Source organism: Sminthopsis crassicaudata, chromosome 3, assembly GCF_048593235.1.
Source record: "Sminthopsis crassicaudata isolate SCR6 chromosome 3, ASM4859323v1, whole genome shotgun sequence".
In the NCBI taxonomy this organism is placed as follows: domain Eukaryota; kingdom Metazoa; phylum Chordata; class Mammalia; order Dasyuromorphia; family Dasyuridae; genus Sminthopsis; species Sminthopsis crassicaudata.
Genome location: NC_133619.1, coordinates 466,576,175 through 466,596,938, shown reverse-complemented (window position 1 = coordinate 466,596,938; position 20,764 = coordinate 466,576,175). Strand labels below are relative to the sequence as shown.

The 20,764-nt window shown below is 33.7% G+C and overlaps 1 protein-coding gene across 1 annotated transcript in view; it reads right to left on the bottom strand.

The window, feature by feature from the left end:
• The window catches only part of NEB (nebulin), a 213,863-nt gene that overhangs the window by 79,802 nt on the left and 113,297 nt on the right, over window positions 1-20,764 (bottom strand). The window contains 21 exon segments of the mRNA XM_074303459.1: window positions 427-534; window positions 707-808; window positions 1,052-1,150; window positions 1,696-1,800; window positions 2,464-2,775; window positions 2,889-2,993; window positions 3,473-3,577; window positions 3,915-4,118; window positions 6,279-6,590; window positions 7,836-7,943; window positions 8,902-9,006; window positions 9,987-10,190; window positions 10,853-11,070; window positions 11,073-11,163; window positions 13,149-13,256; window positions 14,621-14,725; window positions 15,790-15,993; window positions 16,278-16,589; window positions 17,365-17,472; window positions 17,618-17,722; window positions 19,955-20,158. Coding sequence (XP_074159560.1) covers window positions 427-534; window positions 707-808; window positions 1,052-1,150; window positions 1,696-1,800; window positions 2,464-2,775; window positions 2,889-2,993; window positions 3,473-3,577; window positions 3,915-4,118; window positions 6,279-6,590; window positions 7,836-7,943; window positions 8,902-9,006; window positions 9,987-10,190; window positions 10,853-11,070; window positions 11,073-11,163; window positions 13,149-13,256; window positions 14,621-14,725; window positions 15,790-15,993; window positions 16,278-16,589; window positions 17,365-17,472; window positions 17,618-17,722; window positions 19,955-20,158 — 3,324 coding nt within the window.

Below are 20,764 nucleotides of genomic sequence, written 5' to 3'. Positions count from 1 at the left end.
GGATAATGGTGGGAGGAAGATGAAGTGTCTCAAACATTAGTTTTTGAAAATTCCCCAGGAAGAATAAGAAATATTTGGGGCCAAGAAAAAAGGAGAAAAATAGCCTTGGATCCAAATCTTTTTTTTTTTTTTAATTTTTAAAGCTTTTTTATTTTCAAAACATATGCATGGATAATTTGACAATATTGATCCTTGCTCGGCCATGTGTTTCAGATTTTCTCCTCCTTTCCCTCATCCCATTCCCTAGATGGCATTGGATCCAATTCTTGATGGGGAAACAAGAAGAAGGTCAAGTTAGGACTATATGAGTTTAAAAAAACCAACAAACAAACCAAAAAAACCTCAACACTCCCAAAAGTACAAAGTATAGTATTTCCCATGATAAGGGATAAGATTTCCAAGAATACCCAAGTAAGGATATATTACCTCACTTTGGACATCACTGGAGTGATGAGCATGGACAAAGGGAACAGCATCGGGAGGCAAAATGTAACCTGTGGCTTTCTGTTTCTCCCAGCCTTCCTTGTAGAGATACTAGGGAAGAGAATGCAACAACAAAAATTGGTTAAAACCAGAAATTCAAAGTAGTAGGAATGCTCATGAGATGAAATATCACTGATGAATTCATATTGATACTTGAGATCAGATTGTACAAGTGATTATCAGTAAATCTACAGTTAGCTGCTCATAACAAATACAGACGTACCTGGTCCAGTATCCTAGCTGCTTCTTGAGCAGTGTGTAGTAATGGTGTTTCAGTTAGGGTATACTTTGATTTGATGTCATTCCAGTTTTTGCGATATTTAATCTAAAAAAGAGTGTGAAATAAGGCATTTAAAATTGAGAAGGATACTAGAAAGGATTATAAGTTTCAAGACATTCTCAGCAATTTGGTTCAGGGAAATCAAACCCAGAAATCTATATTAGAAAATAAATATGAGTAGGTAGGTAAACTCTGGGTAGAGATAACAAGAAGAACCATATTTAGCAATAGGAGAGACCACAAATTGATATCATTGTTTAATTTTATGAAATAAAATAATATTCTTACATCATTTAGGATCTCGCCACTTTGTTTGGCTGTCACATAATCCACTCGGTCATCCACAGGAGTAAAATTGAGTGTTTCAACCTTGGTCCGATATTTGTGCTGCAGAGAAAAAAATAGTGTAAGGCAAAGCATGTGGCTCTCTAAATGGAAGAAAGTGTAGGTTCTTGTTTTTTCATCTATGGTAATCACTTAAAGTATCAAGTTTCTAAGTGAAGCATATATTGAGGTGGTATTTTCTTGGCACTTTGGCCCTCTTATTTTGATATTTAGAAAGAGAACACTCAACATAGCTACAGAATCCACTATTTTTGTTTAGCAATACCACTCCCACCTCAATTCCTGCAATTCTAACTTGTTTGGAAAGTCAATGTGAACTCTTTATCGTGAGAAATATGTTACTATAGAAATGATAGTTTTATTATCTATAGAATCCCCAGGAGAAACATATATACCATGAATTGGATCAGGTATTTATTCTGACCATAAACAATCAAATGTGACAGAGATAGGACAGGATCAGTTTGGATGTGTTTCTAATTTGTGAAATGGCCTGTGGGATTATTGAAGATTGGACAATGTAGATCAAACTATTTCATTGCTCAACCTCTTGTGAAAAATGTTTAATAATGATGGAAAATCATTACCTCACTAAAGATATCTGCAGCATGTTTGGCGTGATTTACTGAAACGGAGTCATTTGGCATCCACCCAATTCCCCTCAACCATTCCAAGTCTGCTTTGTAAACCGCCTGTGGAGATAAAAAACAAGTGAGGAGGTCAGTATTTTTTTGGCCCCTACCAATATTTCACAGGAATCATTTCTCCCTTTCCATGGGACTAAAGAAAAAAAATTTACTCAAGTATTATATATGTTTCTTTCTGAATACCCATTTTTCCTCCCAAGCTACAAAACATTATCATTGTAGGCATTCTCTTTGACATGATACAATCAAGAAATATTATTCTAGTGCAATTTGTATCTATTATAAGTTGGAATATCTCTTTGACTTTCCTGATTTCATACCCACATCTGTTGTAGGCAACTATAATAATCAATAATATTGATAATAATGATGAGCATTATTGCAGCACTTTAAGGTTTCCAAAAGGTTTTTGTGCTTATCTCATATTTACAACTGGACTAGGACATCAAAGTGCCTACTAAAAGAAAATGAAAGAACCATGTAAAGTGGTCCTTTTGAACTGACAGAGAGAACCTTGTGTTTGATAGGGATGGAAAAGTTATAGTTAGATACAATAAAGAAACTATCTTTGTATATTATAGGCTAACAAGGGGGCAGACTATTAATCCATAGAGTCTTAAACTTTTAATACCCAACTGTATAATATGTACATATTGAGTGACATGGCAAAATACCAGAATAAAGAAAGTTGAAATGTAGCAAACTTACATCACTCTGTAGTTCATAAGCTTTTTTTGCTTGAATCACATCATTCTGGTCTGGCAGACATGTCCATTGATGAAGGTAATTGTGGTAATCCACATCACTAACCAGGGCCTGACTCTTTTTAGAATGTATGATAGAAAGCATATCCACTGGACTTTTGAACTTGGTCTTCCACTTGCCCCAGGCCAGCCTGTATTCTCTATCATTCTGAAGTTTGTCTGCTATCAAGGCCCAGCGGATCTTGTTATCATCTCTGGCAGTCAGGGTTCCCACATAGTGACCCTTCTGTTTTTCATGGTCCAGTTTGTATTTATACTAGGGAAGAAATGAATGAGCACAATTTGAATCACAAAAAACTTTTCTCACATGCTTATGGGACTTGTCTAGATAAATATAAAAAGAGAGAATCCCCCCAAATTCATTCTTACGTCACTGGCAATCTCTCTGGAGGCCTTGGCAGATTGGATTGGAATGGCATCCAGTCTCACATCACAGCTCATTTTAATTTCATCCCAGCCTTCTTTGTAGAGTTTCTTAAGAGAAGAAAATACATAGTATTAGTATGCATCATATTTGGAAATCACTCCTAAAAATTAGCCTATATCCCAAGGACTCTCAAAAAGATGAAAACATTCAAATCATTGTGAATAATAGTATTTTTTCTTTGAGTCAATGTACATTCTTCATAATATCTCATAGAAGTCTAGGAAATCCTTGTGGCAAATGAAAGTAGTATCTCTCTTTATTCACTTTATCCTTATTCCTTTTTTCCCTTTATCCTCACTGTTATGGCTATGTTGCATCAACAATGATATGCCAAGCAATTCATTAAGGGGAGTCAGGAATATGTTGTTTATTTTCTGACTTCCAGTTAACTCCTGTGAAAAATCAATCTTCTTACCATTGACTCTAGGGATTTTGTAATCAACTGTTCTTAAATTACTCCTTGAACTAGTATAACAAGACCAAAATGGTCATTTTTCAATCGTGACAAAATCACTAATGTACTTACATTGCTCACATTAAGAGCATTTGCTCTGGCCAGGTTAATTTCTGGTGTATCTGGCATGATATGGATTGAGGTTTTGTCTTTGTCCCAGACTTCTCTGTACTTGGGCTATGAGAAGAGGAAAAAGACAACAAATGAAAATTGCTTTGAAAATGGATAGACTTTTCAATTCTATTACATAACATTTAAAACATTAAAAAAATCTTATCCAAATGCATACACAGCACAAATATTTCTGCAATGGATGCAAATAGATGACCTACATTTAGCATGAAATCTGAATTATCACTTTTGTAATTCATAGAGCTGGATTGCATGTCAAATTGCATGTCATATTACTTGTTAAGGTTTTTTGGTAGGCATTATTTGACATTGGCAATAAATTATTTGGTTAAATATTTTCTATACTTAACTAACTTTATGATATGATAACATAGCAACTTACAATACTGATATTTTCAGCATTTGCCTTAGCAAGGACAACTTCAGGAGTGTCAACAATACTCGTATACTTAAGGTCCTTCACGGGTGTCCGGTAGACACTGTCACACAAAATCTCCTGGGCATTCTTGACTCTCAATAATTCAGGAGAACCTTCTGGCATCCAGCCAATACCGCGCAACCATTCCAAGTCAGCTTTATAGATGGCCTAAGAGAAAATAAGGAATAAGTTGTTTTCTTTTGTATTTGTATTGTATTCTAAACATCGAAGCAATGAAAATGCCCCATATAATAAAAAATGTGCAATATTCATTATACCTCCACATAATAAAATATGTGTAATATACAATATATACACATATATATGTAAATGAATACATATTATATATATACACATATGGCAAAATGTTTTTTGTTATGAATAATTCTTTTTTAAGAGTCCGATTTGGGATACTTTAGGAGTTTTTGATTTCTTAGAAATATCAATCCTTTAATCTCAAGTTTCACTGGATGTGTTCATTTAACTAGTAACTACATTGAATGGATTTTCACAATAGCACTGATTATCTATAATTACAGATAAAGGCAACCATTTGAAAAGTCTTTCTCCAGTACCATAATTCTTAGTTACAACTGAGTTAACAAAAGTTTCAAGTTACCAGCAGAGTACTGGAAATTGGTCCCTTATAGCAATACCCTTAAAAAAATACCACCACATAGACAGTATTTCTTAATTGTGGGTATTCTTCTACTTCAAATTACTTTGTATCTGCTTGTGCATAGATATATTCTCTACCTTAGTAGAACGTAACCTCCTAAAGGGCAGGGAAAGTTTCATTTTTTTTTTTGCCTAGATATCTCCAGTGCCTAATAAATTAATAAATAATCAATAAATGCTGCATTGAAAATAAATATGTAATTTCTTCCTAAATTATGTGGTCTGCCGGATGACTTCAATCAAACAATATCAGATGATATCAGAGTGGATATTGGTTTTAAAAAGTTCATATTTTGTATTTGTTAGTGGTAGTTAATGTGATATGATGCAAACGAAATAAGTAAATAGTGAAAGCAACATTGCATCTTAAAAAGGAAGTATATTATTTTTTCTTTTTTGGAGTATTCTTGATCCTATAGGTTCAAAACGCCTACCCTCCAGGAAAACAATCTTCCAAAAAATATAGATCATATCTTTTGCTTTTTTTGGTGCTTCAGGTTCATGACTGAGAAAGATCCAATAAGAACCATACAGAATCACAGAAATTTAGAGCTGTAAAAAACCCCAATGACTATGTAGTCTAACATTTACCTTAAAAAAAGAATCACCATTTCAAAAAACTCTCAAATCAACTTTCCAGCTTCTAAATTACGATAATATATGTAAACAATAATTGAACTATTCAATTTCGAAGTTCCTCAGGAAAAAGGATTGATTTTTCTCTGGGCTCTAACAAGAGAGAATCCCTATTCCTTCCTGGGGCAGCCCCTTCTACTCGAAGATAACTCTAATTGTTTAGAAATTTTTCATGATTTTAAACTTAAATTTACCTTTTTGTAACTTTAACCTATTACTCTTGTGCTACCTACTGAGGTCAAATAGAACAAATCTAATTCATTACTTAGCATCTTTCTCTAATACTAGTTATACTGCAATTTGAGAGAGTTAAGTTTAGAACAAATAAAAAGAACTATTATGATGCACAATAGATAGTAATTTATGGAATCATTATTCCCAAGAGATGGCATAGAATAAAAATATAAATAGATTTTGAAAAGGCTTCTATAAATTAATATATGATTAAATCATGATTAAGAGCAAAGTATATATATATGTTTGTGTATATATATACTTTATTTATCTTATTTCTATATTTGATATTTCCTTTTAAGTAATATTTTGTGAGAAGACCAACAATTAAACACTTATCAATCTCCATAAACAAGTTCATAACATTTAAAATATGAGAATAGTCAGGCCATGATGAAATTATCACACCATATTTATCCATGATGCGGATTTCATGGATACATAGAAATAGAAAGTTGAAATTTCACCAGTAAGTGAATTTTATTGAATTAGTCATGGCACTATCTAAAAAACTAATATTGCCCTTAATTCCCACCACTGAATAGGTCAGGAGTGGGAGATAATTTTGGATTAAGGAAAACAATTGATCCAATTGGTAAGAAGACTGAAAAGCCCAAAGTGAAATTATTCTATAGATTGAGTTTTCTTGGATTATTATAGTATTCCCCAAATTATTAGGAAAGTCTTAAAGATTAATAACTTCTTTGAACCTAAATTAAATCTGGCTCTTTTAGTTGTTCTTGTAAGTGCTCTTTAATGGAGGGAAACCTGTGTACTTACATCACTTTGCAGGTCATAAGCCTTCCTGGCTTGGATCACATCATTCTGATCAGGAAAGCATGACCAGTGGTGGAGGTACTGACGGTAGTCCACATCACTCACTAAAGCCTGGCCCTCTTTGGCAGCACTGATAGACACCATGTTCACTGGTATAGAGATTTTGGCCTTGTTGTCATTGTAAGCCTTCTTATACAATCTGTCATTCTGCATTTTCAACACCTGAGCAGCCCAAGAAAGCTTGGGGTCTTCCTTTGCAGTGGGACATCCAATGTAATGACCTTTCTGTTGCTCATAAGCAGATTTGTAGAGATACTGATAGGCATAAAGAAAAAAAAAGAAGTTATTTTTACACAAATCTCATTGCTTCTAGGAAAGCTTTCCAGATTAACCCTATTCTACTGTAATCAATTCTTTACATTTTTGTACATTTTTATCAATTTTAACTTTTATCCTTTAGTATTCATTCATTTACTGTTTTGTCATTTTCATCACATCATTCTACACATGTCAGACAGAATTGTGGAATTTGAAGGTTAGAAAAAAATATATATGTATATATATATATATGTATACATATATACACACTTCTATATACATATAATATATTGTACATAAGTATTCCCAGTGTAATATATATCCATATGTATATTTTGTCTTGCATAACTGGATAGAGGCTATGGTGCAATGAATTCATGTCAGATGTGCCACAAAGGAAATTCTTTTTCAGACATAAATTGGACTATATGGCTATTAAGATCCCTTCCAACTCTGAAATTCCATGATTTTTTTCTCAGCTTCAACACTTTGTATTTGTGTGACAATGAGCAAGTTACCTAATCTTCTAAAACTCATGACTCTGTCTATAAAATGGAGGTAACAGAAAGTATTGTAAAGAAAGTGATTTGTTACCTTTAAATTACTTTATTCTTTTTTTCCCCTGAGGCAATTGGGGTTAGGTGACTTGCCCAGGGCCACACAGCTAGAAAGTGTTAAGTGTCTGAAATCAGATTTGAACTCAGGTCCTCTTGACTTCAGGGCTGGTGCTCTATCCACTGCACCATCTAACTGTCCCTACCTTTAAATTACTACAATAAATGTGAGTGATTACTGCATGTCTTTAAGAGTTCCTCAGAAAAAGAATTGATTTTTCTCTGAGCTTTAAATCCAGTCTCCCCTCCCCATGCTCTTTAGTGTAGTGTTCTACATCCAGTCAGTATTCAATAAATAGTTATTAATTAGTTGACACTGAGAAGATATTAGAAAAATAAGTGACTATACTTAAATATGATAAATGGAAATTTGACAACAACTGGGGTTCTTTAATTAAATTATTTGAACATTTGTTGGATTTGGGACTTGAACTCACTGTACCAACGACAATGAAAAATCTGTCTACATTTTATTTGATTGCCAATTGCAAAGGCATCAAGTAGGACATTACTACAAGTTTAAATTGACCAATCTTTAAATTTGCCAATAAAATTTTGGATTTTTTTCTTACACAATCATGGTCAAGGTCTTATTCAGAAATGACAAGGAAAAGGGCAGATCTTTTACCTCACTAGCAATGTCTCTTGAAGCTTTAGCATGTTTAATTCCTATGGCATCTGCTCGTAGGTCATAAGCTTTCATCTTGACATCTTCCCAAGCTTGCTGATATTGTTTCTGAAAAAAAGGAATCACCATAATTCAATCAGTTTGCAGAAAATATCCATAGCCAATGGTTATCAATACATACTCAAGGAAACAGGCATTATATTTTTAAACTAATGTTATCTGAAGATTATTTATAACCTTGTTTCAATTTGGGCTTGAGATATAACAAATTTGTAATGATACAAAATAAGTCTCCCTATAAAAGTGGGGTTATGTTATTTGATTTAATTTTCATCTTAATACCCTAAAATGAACATTTTCATGTACAAAATATAACAAAAGAGATTGTATATGGTGGCCAATTTCTATTACGTACAGTTTGCTTTTAGAAATTAAATTTTTATTGCTCTGTTTTACTTTTGACATATTCTAAAATTTCTTCTACATCCTTTGCCTTTGTCTTTCCAAAAAGTTACCCTTATAAAAAGAAATCTCACTTTAAAATGTGATAAATTCAACATATTACTTTCAAAGCTGCCCTGATGCCTTTTTCTTCTTGATCTTCTTTCTGTTTGGTTCTATGCATTAACCAAATGTTTCAATGACAGAAAAAAGTTCCTTTCAAGAATTTAAATTTAAGAAAGACTAAATTAAGTGTCAAAAAAGTAAAAAATAAATCAACATGAAACTGTTGTTCTCTCTATATTGAAATATTTGTGATTGTTGATAATTCTGAAGTTTATAAATTTTTTTAAAAAGATGTTTAAAATACAGCATTCAGTTTTTAGAGAAAATGATGGCCCATTAAAAAGCTAATTTCTCCAAGATCTTCTTTTTGCTTCTCTGTAGTTTATTTTCCAAGATCCCTGTCTTATAGCACTTACTTAGCCTTAAAAGGTAGAAATAATAAGAAAATTTCAGGTGTCAAATCCTACTGAGTATTTTTAGATAGAAAAAGATATCACAGGAGCATGGCCCACATACACATTACTGTAAGGAGAAGATGGTTTTCATTTTAATATCTTACATTGCTGATCTGCATGGCATTGATCTTGGACTGCAGCATCACAGGGGTGTCAGCAGGAATGTTCACATTTGCTTTTTCCTTTTCCCAAGCGTCTTTGTATAATGGCTGACAAAATGCAAATCAAAGGAATGTCATTATAAATATGTTCTAAAATATCGCAAAAGAACTTGGAGGTATACTAAAAAATTATCTATGAATATGTCCACAAAAGTCTTAAAATTATTTAATAGTTCTGTCATTTTATTGACAAATATGATATTCTTTCCTACATGGCATTTTTGGTAAAAACCTAAACTTTGCAGAACTAGCAAATTATATAAGGAAAAATAATTTATAGACACATTGATTTAGGGCTGAAAGAGTACATGATTTCAATTCATCTTATAGATGAGGAAACTGAAGCATAGTGAAGCTAAACAATCTGCTCCGGATCCCACAGGATGTGAGTCCCAATGCTGTGTTTGAACTCAAATCTTCTGCCTTGAAGACTAGCATTTTTCCCGATGTACCACATATGACCCCTCATTGTTATTAAGTAGAAAGTAAGAGCTTGGGTGATTCAGTACATTTAGCCTATGTCCTATATACATTTCTATGTGCCTATGCACATAAAAATCTGAGAATGGTCATACCGTTATTCTGAAATTCTCCTTTGACTCTTCATATCTTATGATATCTTATTTGTGCATGGATAGAAATGTATAACTGCCATTTTTATGAGTCACTGTCTGACCCAAATTATTTATTTGAGCCTGCAATATATTCAACTAAGTCTGAAAATATTCACTGTATTTGTGTTTACCAAGTTTGTAAACATCATCGAGCTTTAGCTTGTTAATAAATTCATTTAAAAGTGTTTACACAGTGATTTAAAATAATGGATATCCAAATTTATGTGTAATTCTGCAAATGACTATTGATTGTACAAGTGTTTTAAAATGCCTGTTTATTCAACTGAAAGGATTGGTATTACAGAAAGTATGTAGAGCTCTATTTGCAATGGATTGCCTTTGAAATGTTGCAGATGATGATGTCTGATCTGACAGGCCTTGAGTTTAATTACTCTAATTCCCCATCAGTCTCACCTCACTGATTTGCAGAGCATTGGTCTTTGCCAGGACAACTTCAGGGGTGTCAACGATGCTTGTGAATTTGAGAGCTTCAGGCCTTGTGCGGTACAGCCTTTCGTTCATTAGCTCTTGGGCATTCTTTACTCTATTCACTTCCACAGAATCTTGCGGCAACCATCCAATACCCTTCAACCATTCCAGGTCTGATTTGTATACATTCTAAAGTAAACAGATAAAATACAGAAAAGAGAGCAGAATCTGAATGTGAGATTTCCAACCACAGGAAGCCTATCATTAAACTTCTTGTGCTTTATCTTCTCCTTGAGAGGCAAAGCATTATTTGGTTTGCAATCCACATTACACTTTATTATGCCCCCAAGAAAAGCTACTATAACATTCACAAGGCTGATAGTAAGAATTTAAAAGTAGAATTTATGATGAAGCAGTAATAGAATACTATAAAAAAAACAACTAATATGGGCTTTGTTACATATCAGAAGTTTGCCTTTGGAATGGAAAATTTGAGAGATATTATTGGTTGATTTCCTGCAAAATTAGACATATTTGTTTTTTTTTTAAAGGTAGATTTTCTAACATGTATAATTAATTTTGAAAATTAAATTCAAGAGGTTTTTAGCTTTGATCCCAAAGAGAGAGATCTGCTTCTCCTTCTATATAACCTCACAGACAATCCAGATATAAGATGAGAAAAGGCCTTAGGGAAATTGAATAAGACTTAATTACTGAAGAGTTATAGGATAGCAAGTATTCACAAGGAAAATCTGTGGATTCCTCTAAAATCATATTAAAGTTCTATCTTCTCATTAGAAAACACTAACTTTGAAAATATTGCCTAAAAGTAAATTAATTTTTATACATACATCACTCTGAAGTTCATAGGCTTTCTTAGCCTGGATCACATCATTCTGGTCTGGGAGACATATCCACTGGTGCAGGTAATTACGATAATCCACATCACTGACTAGGACCTGACAATTTCTTGGCCTGAACAATCGCCTCATGTCCAATGGAGTATTGTAGTGGAGCTTGGACTTCTCATAAGCCTTCTTATATTCCCTGTCACTCTGGATCTTGGCGCATGAATGGACCACACTAACTTGGGGTCATCCTGCAGACTACGGAAGCCCACGTGGTGGCCCAGTTGTTTCCGATAACCTTCTTTATACTTATACTAGATTAGTGAAAAATCAGACAAAAACACACATGCAAAAATAGTTAGTCTAGGATCTTTTGTTTTAAATTTTTATCTTAAAAACTTTAAATACCTTCTATGTAAACTGCTTCATTATTCACAGTAAAATTAGTTCATCTTAAGTAAATTTTGATTTCTTAAAGGATATGAGTTTAGAATAGTAAGAAAAGGAAAAGAGGGACCAAAGATAGTAAATAGGAAACGTCAGCTGGGGTGAAATAGAAGAGGAAGGCAACTGAGTAATAATATAGACTTTACGCCTATAAAAACTTCCTTTCAGTAATCAAATCTCTGGATTTCAAGAAAATGAATGACTGGAAACAGAAGTAGAGAAAGAAAACCTTTGGTTATACTGTACAAGTTAAATTGAACAAAAGAGGAAGACTAGAAACTGAGAAGGAATCTACTAAGAAGTAGTCCCTACAAAATCTTTAAGTCAAAAGTAAGAAAGAATGATCTAGGGAATGTCTCTAGAACATTTTAGCAGATTGTAAAGGATAACAAAAAGGGGATAGTTTAGAGAAAAGTCACAAATAGATTCCTATTTTGCATTTAAGTTTAAAGGCAAGAAAGAAAAGAAAAGAAAAACAAATTGTAGGACATGAATGATAGCTATTCCTAGCTATCATTTTCTTTTCTTATATATTTTTCCTTTTCTTCCTTTCTTTCTTCCTTCCCATTCTTTCTTCCTTCCCTTTCTTTCTTCCTTCCTTTTCTTTCTTCCTTCCCTTTCTTTCTTTCTTTCTTTCTTTCTTTCTTTCTTTCTTTCTTTCTTTCTTTCTTTCTTTCTTTCTTTCTTTCTTTCTTTCTTTCTTTCTTTCTTTCTTTCTTTCTTTCTTTCTTTCTTTCTTTCTTCCTTTCTTTTTTCTTCCTTCCTTCCTTCCTTCCTTCCTTCCTTCCTTCCTTCCTTCCTTCCTTCCTTCCTTCCTTCCTTCCTTCCTTCCTTCCTTTCTTTCTTTCTTTCTTTCTTTCTTTCTTTCTTTCTTTCTTTCTTTCTTTCTTTCTTTCTTTCTTTCCTTCTTTCTTTCCTTCTTTCTTTCTTTCTTTCTTTCTTTCTTTCTTTCTTTCTTTCTTTCTTTCTTTCTTTCTTTCTTTCTTTCTTTCTTTCTTTCTTTCTTTCTTTCTTTCTTTCTTTCTTTCTTTCTTTCTTTCTTTCTTTCTTTCTTTCTTCTTTCTTTCTTTCTTCTCCTTTCTTTTTTCTTCCTTCCTTCCTTCCTTCCTTCCTTCCTTCCTTCCTTCCTTCCTTCCTTCCTTCCTTCCTTCCTTCCTTCCTTCCTTCCTTCCTTCCTTCCTTTCTTTCTTTCTTTCTTTCTTTCTTTCTTTCTTTCTTTCTTTCTTTCTTTCTTTCTTTCTTTCTTTCTTTCTTTCTTTCTTTCTTTCTTTCTTTCTTTCTTGTTAGATAAACTTCAAAACATGTTTAGGATTGTTATAGCTAAACCTACCTGAAATCAAGTGTTGAAGTATTGTCTATACCAAGGGTTCTTAATCTTTTTCTGACATATCTAGTGAAACTTATGAATTCTTTTAAAATAAAATTTTTTAATGAATAAATTAATACAGATGGGATTACAAAGGAAATAAATTATATTAAAATACAGTTAATAGAGAAATTATGTGGAGAATGTACTATGACATTGTAATGTTTCTATTGACTCTTGATTGCTTCCCAAAGACTGAGAACTACCTCTTCATGATGTTTTGTTTATTTCTGTTTCAAAAACAGGAGTTAACAAATAATCAATATTAACCTGGTTTGCAAATTTGCTTTCAGCATGAGTATCTATTGCCTAGTCTTGGAATTTTTAGCCCATTAAAGTTTTTAAAAAGTACAAAACAACATAAAGCTTTTTGTGAAGGAGAAAAAATAAGCTAAGGATCTTTATACATGAGTTAATCTCATTAGAAACATTTTAATGGATTCGACTATTAATTCAGTTGAGATGGGAAAAAAATAGAAAACATACCTCACTGGCAATGTCTCTAGATGCTTTTGCATGTTTGATTTCAATGGCATCCTCATTTATATCATAACCCTTCTGTTTAGCTTCATCCCAGTCTCGTTGATACAGTTTCTGTTAAGGAAACACAGAATTAGTTCACAAGCAAATAAAGACAACTGATTATACTTGGGCCAAATAAGCAGACTTTGATTAGGGTTTGACATCTAAGCAAATTTGTACTATAGTCCATGTACATGTGCATGTATATCCATAGCACTTGTTAATTAATATATACTATGCTGAAATGTACATTTGAAAATAATTTAGATTCTAAAAAGAATACTAAGTATAAAATATATGACATGAGGCTATGATCAAAGTGCAAAATAAGATCTTATTGTTTTCTCAATTCTTCCCAGAGGAAAAAAAAAAAGACTGAGGAGGAGAATTGGGGGGAGAAAATAGATTTCAAGTACTGTATTTAAAAGGATGTCTACTCAGGGAAGGATTTTGTTTTATTTTTAGCCCTAGGGGAAAAGACCAGGAATAATGAATGGAAATTACAAGTAAGCAAATATAGGCTTAAGATCAGAAAAGGCTTCTTAACAATCAGAGTTGTGGAAAGGTGGAATGGGCTCTCACTGGAGAGGGTGGACTTCTTTTTGAAGCCTTCCCTTAAATAAAAGCAGATGATTGGGTACATTATAGTAGGGATTCCTTTCAGAAATTAATTGCACTGGATGGCAGCCAAAGTCCCTTCCAATTCTTCAATTCTATACTGTGATTCTTCTAATTACTTCACCTTGATGTTATAATAACTGCACTTCTTTCTCCTTCCCCCATATGACTTTTTTTTTAATCAAGAATCTCTGGATTCCTAGACAAAAAAAGGAGGTTGAATGCTTCCAAAGAATATTTGACTAGAATTATCATTTATTCTGGGGATACTGAGGTACCAGATATAACATATAATTTTTCAAGACTAAAAGAGTTACATCAGAAGCAGAAACAGAAGTCTAGGATCATACTATTTACTGCAAGTATCTATTTATGTATCTAAATTGCCTTCTACCAGAGTTTTTAAAAGGTATTTTATCCTTGACATGTAGTAGAGGTTTTATCCTTTAATAAAGAAAATCTATCTATATTAATATTTGGTCTGTACTGGGATTTCATCTTGTGAGGCAATAATTGATGTGTAAACTCCCTTCATTAACGCTGATCATAAGCATTTGCTGTTGAGTCTTAGGGAGTGGCCTACGACCTCGAGATTCATTCTGAGCCAATATGTATTTTTAGGTAGGCTTAAATCTAGCTTTTTCTTAGTCAAAGGCTGGCCCACTTTCGACTATTATTTCTCAGTGAAGATATTACTACAGGGAAAAAATAGTTAATGTTATTAAAAAGCTGTCAAAATTTCTAGTTAGCTGATTATGTCATTTCCTACATGGTCAACCTGAATGAAAGAATTTACATTTCCTGTCCATGAATCTTACCTTGCTGACTTGCATGGCATTGAGTTGGGCCTGCAACATCTCTGGCGTGTCAGAAGGAATATTGATATTTGTCTTATCTTTATTCCAGGCATCTTTATACAACCACTGAGGAAAAATAGAAATATTATAGGGAGTTTATTTTTTTGTATAGCATTTCCCATTTATTATCTGCTTTTATTCCATTTCCCCCAATTACATGTAAAGATAGCTTTCAACATTCATTTTTGTAAGATTTTAAGTTCTAGATTTTTTTCTCCCTCCCTCTCTTATCCCCCCCTTCCCTAAGACAATAAGCAATCTGATATAGGTTCTATAAGCTCTATCATTTTAAACATATTTCTATATTAGTCATGTTGGAAAAGAAAAAATCATAACAAAAGGGAAAAACCACAAGAAAGGAAAAGCAAACACCGCCAAAATAAAGATGAAAATGGTATGCTTCAATAAACTTTCTGTCTCCATAGTTCCCTCTATAGATGCAGATGACATTTTCCAAAGGAGTTTATTTCTAAGACATGCGACTGCTTTATATTTATGTAACGCTTTTTTACATATCACATTTTTAAATGTAGGGACTATATCTTTAGCTTTGCATCACTAGTGCCTGACATGTGCATTGCACAAAATGTTTCATAAATGTATGCTTAATTTTAAACATGAGGTTATTACAACTATTTGTATATAAAAATGTTCAACATAATGTAACAAGTGAGTAGCACACAGTAAGGACTTGATAAATGTTTGTTGACAACTTTTTAGGAAATGAAAAATTTTCATCACATTGGAAAATCTAAATAATTTGAAATTGGGGACAGGGCAGGGGGAAGCCACACTCTCTTGTAACTGTGCCAGAATTTCATAAGTATGTGGCTTCAATTTCATGATCAGAACAGAATCTAAGATTTGATCTTCAGCACAACGCAGAAAAGCAGCTAATACAAATATGTATATCCCCATTTGACAGATCAGAAAGCTGAGATTAACAGAGGTTAATGACTTGCCTAAGATTATAGAACTAATAAATATCAGAAGTGGAACTCTAAGAACTCCTGACTTCATGAAAATACACGATTTCCCCCTCAAAATCAAGCCATCACTTTCATTCCTTCAAAATCCATCTAGGTAGCACTCTGAAAAATAGGGACCATCATCTTTAGGATGTTTCTTACCTCACTCATCTGCAGAGAATTGGCTTTAGCCAATACGACTTCAGGAGTGTCAACAATATTTGTGAATTTCAGTTCCCCTGGTCGTGTTCGATAGAGTCTCTCATTTATGAGATCTTGGGCACACTTCACTCTAGTCATCTCCACTGAATCTTGGGGCATCCAGCCAATGCCACGTAGCCATTCCAAATCAGCTTTGTATACACTCTACAAGCAGAATGTTACATTTCATATTTTATTATGAGTTTTAGACAGAACCAATGACTCACTGAAAAATAAAATTTTTAATATTACACAGCATGCATTTGGGAAGAGTTAAAAAGAACGGGAAATGCTTTTGTTGGGGCGAAATGCCTCTTTGAACTAAAGCTACTTAGCAATGGGTTTTGCGTTAAACAGAACTAGAAAATGTCAGTTTACCCCTTTCCAACCCCGTTCACCTATATAAGTATTTACCAATCTAAATATTGAAACTGAAAAGCATAACTTACATCACTTTGTAGTTCGTAAGCCTTCCTTGCTTGGATAATATCATTTTGATCCGGCAAACATGTCCAATGATGCAAATAGTTGCGATAATCAACATCACTGACCAGAGTCTGGCATTTTTTAGCTAGCAAGATGCCCAGCATATCCACTGGACTACTGAACTTGGTCTTCCACTTCTGGAAATCCTTCTTGTACTCCCTTTCACTTTGAATCTTCCCTGCATGTATGGACCACATAATTTTGGGATCATCTTCCACGCATTGGGCTCCAATGTGGTGACCTTTCTGTTTCTCATAAGCCTCTTTGTATTTATACTGGTAAACAACAAAAATCAGATTTTAGCACACTACCATATAAATGACACAGTAAGTATATTAGCTGGTTTTGCTGGCTTTTGTGTGTGTGTGTGTGTGTGTGTGTGTGTGTGTGTGTGTGTGTGTGTGTTACACAGTAGGATTGTCAGAAAGTGGGGTATAATATATAGAGAATTAATTGTAATGCAAAGACAAAAGATAATAGATTTTTAAAGCAAAAAAAGAAAGGAAAGAAGAAGAAGAAGAAAAAAAGAAACCCTGCTATAACAAGCAGGCTTTGTTAGTTCCAGACAGCAACAACAATAAAAGATTAAAGCACTAGCAAATTTTTCATATTTTGATGTATCAAAATTTTCACTTTATTGAACAATTAAAAGCTAAATCTTAAATATCACAAAACCAAAAATAGTGGCATTTTAAGTTTTTCTTATTGGTGTTCTTTCAAATCCTTTTCAAAACAACTATCTTTGTCAAAAAAAACCTCTTTTCTTCTTTTTGTGAAAATATATTAGTCCACAGTTTACTTATTATTTGTTTTTCCAATAAAAAAGTATCAGAGGAAGACCACAAAGCTAAGAAGCAGAGCTAGGGAAGCACATGCAGAAGGACTTCTAAAGAGGGTGACCTCTTGGGCTGTGTGACTCTGGGCAAGTCACTTAATCCCAATTGCCTCAGCAAAAAAAAAAAAAAAAAAAAAAAAAGGAAGGTACCCTCTTAAACTGTGGGAATATCTGATATTCTGAGATCTGGGAGAATTCAGTTGATAGATACTCACATCACTGGCAATGTCCCTTGAGGCCTTGGCACTTTTGATTGGAATGGCATCAGCTCTGAAGTCATAGTCTTTGACCTTTGATTCATCCCATCCTTGAGTATAAAGTTTCTAGGAAGAGGAACAAGTAAGATAAGAGTAAGCAGCTTAAATAGCTCAAATGTGGAAGAAAGAAAGATTTAAGATGAAATGTGTAATACACAAGTATATACATATATATCTTACTAAACCAAACCAAACCAAAAACTGGCCTTACATGGCTGACATTAGCAGAATTGCTCTTGGCCAGCAGGATTTCAGGCGTGTCTGGCATCACATGGATGGAGGTCTTGTCAGCATCCCAAGCTTCCGTGTACAGATGCTGTGGGGCCAAGAACAAACATTCATCTCAAAACAAAACAATTATTTATCTTTCTTAATATTTTAAGAATCAGCAAAACTATCTCAAAGCAAAAGGCTTCTTTTCACAGATTGAAATTAGCTGATAGATATTTCACTGGTAAGGCTAAATAATATGATGGTTTCTATTTCTTTCTTTCTCTCTCTTCCTTCCTTCCTTCCTTCCTTCCTTCCTTCCTTCCTTCCTTCCTTCCTTCCTTCCTTCCTTCCTTCCTTCCTTCCTCCCTCCCTCCCTCCCTCCCTTCCTTCCTCCCTCCCTCCCTCCCTCCCCCCCTCTCTCTCTGTCTCTTTTTTCTTTCTTTCTTTCTTTCTTTCTTTCTTTCTTTCTTTCTTTCTTTCTTTCTTTCTTTCTTTCTTTCTTTCTTTCTTTCTTTCTTTCTTTCTTTCTTTCTTTCTTTCTTTCTTTCTTTCTTTCTTTCTTTCTTTCTTTCTTTCTTTCTTTCTTTCTTTCTTTCTTTCTTCCTTTCTTTCTTCCTTTCTTTCTTTCTGTTTTTGTACTGAGGCAATTGGGGTTAAGTGTCTTGTCCAGGGTCACACAGCCAGGAAATGTTAAGTGTCTGAGGCCAGATGACTCAGAGCTGGTGCTATATCCACTGCACCACCCAACTGCCCCAAGTTTCTATTTCTTTTATGATGATTTCCTTGCACATAGGTGCCCACAGAGGTCTACATGGGCCAATGATCTCTTTATAAATTAGAGATCCAGGATCCTAGAGGATCCCAAGAAATTATGATCTAATGAAGATTTTATTATGTGGCGTGAAACAAGTTTCAATCCTGAGAATCCATTTACACAGGACTCTTTTATAGTTTTCTCTAATTTGATAATGTGAAACTAAAGCATCCATTGTCTCCAAAGCAGCAAAAATATCAGGCATGGAGAATAGGGACAGCAGATATGTGAATGGTGACTTCAATTTAGTCCAATGTAATTCAACAAAAGAATAATAAAAGAGATAACTGAATATTCCAGAGAATAGGGAAGGAGCCCTTCACCCCTCACTTCTGGGTTGAAAATGAATTTTTGATATCCACATGGTTGATTAGTTCAAGTAATACACCTGAGTTAACAACGTGATCTGTCACTGCTGTCAAATTCTTCTCATTTTCCCGAACCCAGTCAGCATGAAAAATTATAGTGTCATATACTCCAGCCTGGCTGGATAAAGAGATGTCATCTGGCTTAGCTCACATTATATGACAGGATATAGAAGATAGTTGCATGTATGTAACTATGTAAGATACGTATGCATATTCATTTGGTAATAGCCTTAGGTCATTGCAGAATGATCCCTAGAAAAAGTTACCAGGGAGATAAACTCTCCTTCTGTCTTCTAACTGGTGAAGTGTCAGGGTACAGGTTTCCATGCCCTTCTAAGGAGTGGGGTTGAATAAGAAATGATAGAAAATATTGACTCTCAGAACCTGAGGGAACCTTGGAATTTTCATAGTTCAAAAAATAATAATTATTATCATCATAATAATGATACTTCCACTTTTGCAAATGAGGAAATGGACAGAAGATTATGTGACTTGGTCCAAGATAATAAATTAGCATATAATAATAGCTAATATTTATATATTATAATAATAATATATAATAATAGCTAACATTTGTAGTAGAAATGGGACCACTAAACCATCACTTCATATTGACTTATTAATATTATCTATTAATATTATTATTATTGACATATTAATATTATCTAAGTTCTATTGTGTTTCGATTTATTTTATTATATTTTAATCTGGTTGAAACTGCACTTGGAAGAGTTGAGGAAGAGCTGTGAATTTGACTCTTCTGAACTGTATCATGGTGTTGTCATGTGGAAAACAAAGCATGGAGTTCCATCAAGAAATGTGCTGTAGGCTCAGATAAACCAACTTTCCCAAAGCCACCTAACATTCCTCTGCCTGAAGAATAACAAATCAAGGTGCAAGAAGACAAGTAGATTGCTTTTCTGGATTGATGGGAGACTCCTGGTTTCTCTCTTCCACTTATTTTACAGGAGGCACAGGTTGTTCAAAGGGCTAAGAAAGGATTCATTGGAAACTAGAGTGGTCCTTTCTATACATATAGAGTGAATCAGGATTCTTGTTTATGCTTTAATAGGGATACTTTTGGCTTTCACCTGTGAGATATTTCTGAAAGAATAAGAATTCCCTGGCAGGAAGGAGGCAGCCAGAAACTTACCTTACTCATGGTCTGAGCATTGCTCTTTGCTAGGACAATTTCTGGGGTGTCTGTGATGCAAGTGAACTTGAGCTGATCAGCAGGTGTGCGGTACTTCTTGTCACTTAAGATTTCCCCTGCTCTCTTAACCTTTTCAACATCCATAGAACCAATGGGAACCCATCCAATACCTCTCATCCATTCCAGATCAGCTTTGTAAATAGCCTGAAAAAGCAATGAAACTGAATTATTTCAGGAAATGATGATAATTTAACTCACACGGAGGTAAAATGTTAAGCACACTTATTCATATGCATTTATTCATAGATTTAATATTGTTTATTCTGGTTTAGAATATGTAAGTTTATGGAGCCTCATATCTTATATTGAATTGATCCACAATCACCTCAATCCTTGAGTATGTTTTAGTCCAATTACACAATGCTATTTTGAAGAAAATTACTATTTATGTCCTGAGGGAAAATATTTATTTTCTGATTTCATTACACATCTCAGCATTTAAAAATAACAATCTTAAAATTACAGAATGCTTTATGTCTATAAAACATTTTATGTTTGCTATCAAATTCACATTTTGAAAAAACCCAGAGAGTCTGGTAGGGTGTGAAATACCACCCCCATTTTAAAGATGAGAAAATCAAAGTACAGAGAGACTAAATGACTTATATGAGGCTATAGAACTATTGAGTGGTAGAATAGGGATTTGACCAAATCTTCTCATTCCAGGAGTATTACTAATGATGTTTGAAAAACAACATAGTTTTCAAAATTATCTTGTATACTTCAATGGATTAGCTTGTTCTCAGAGTC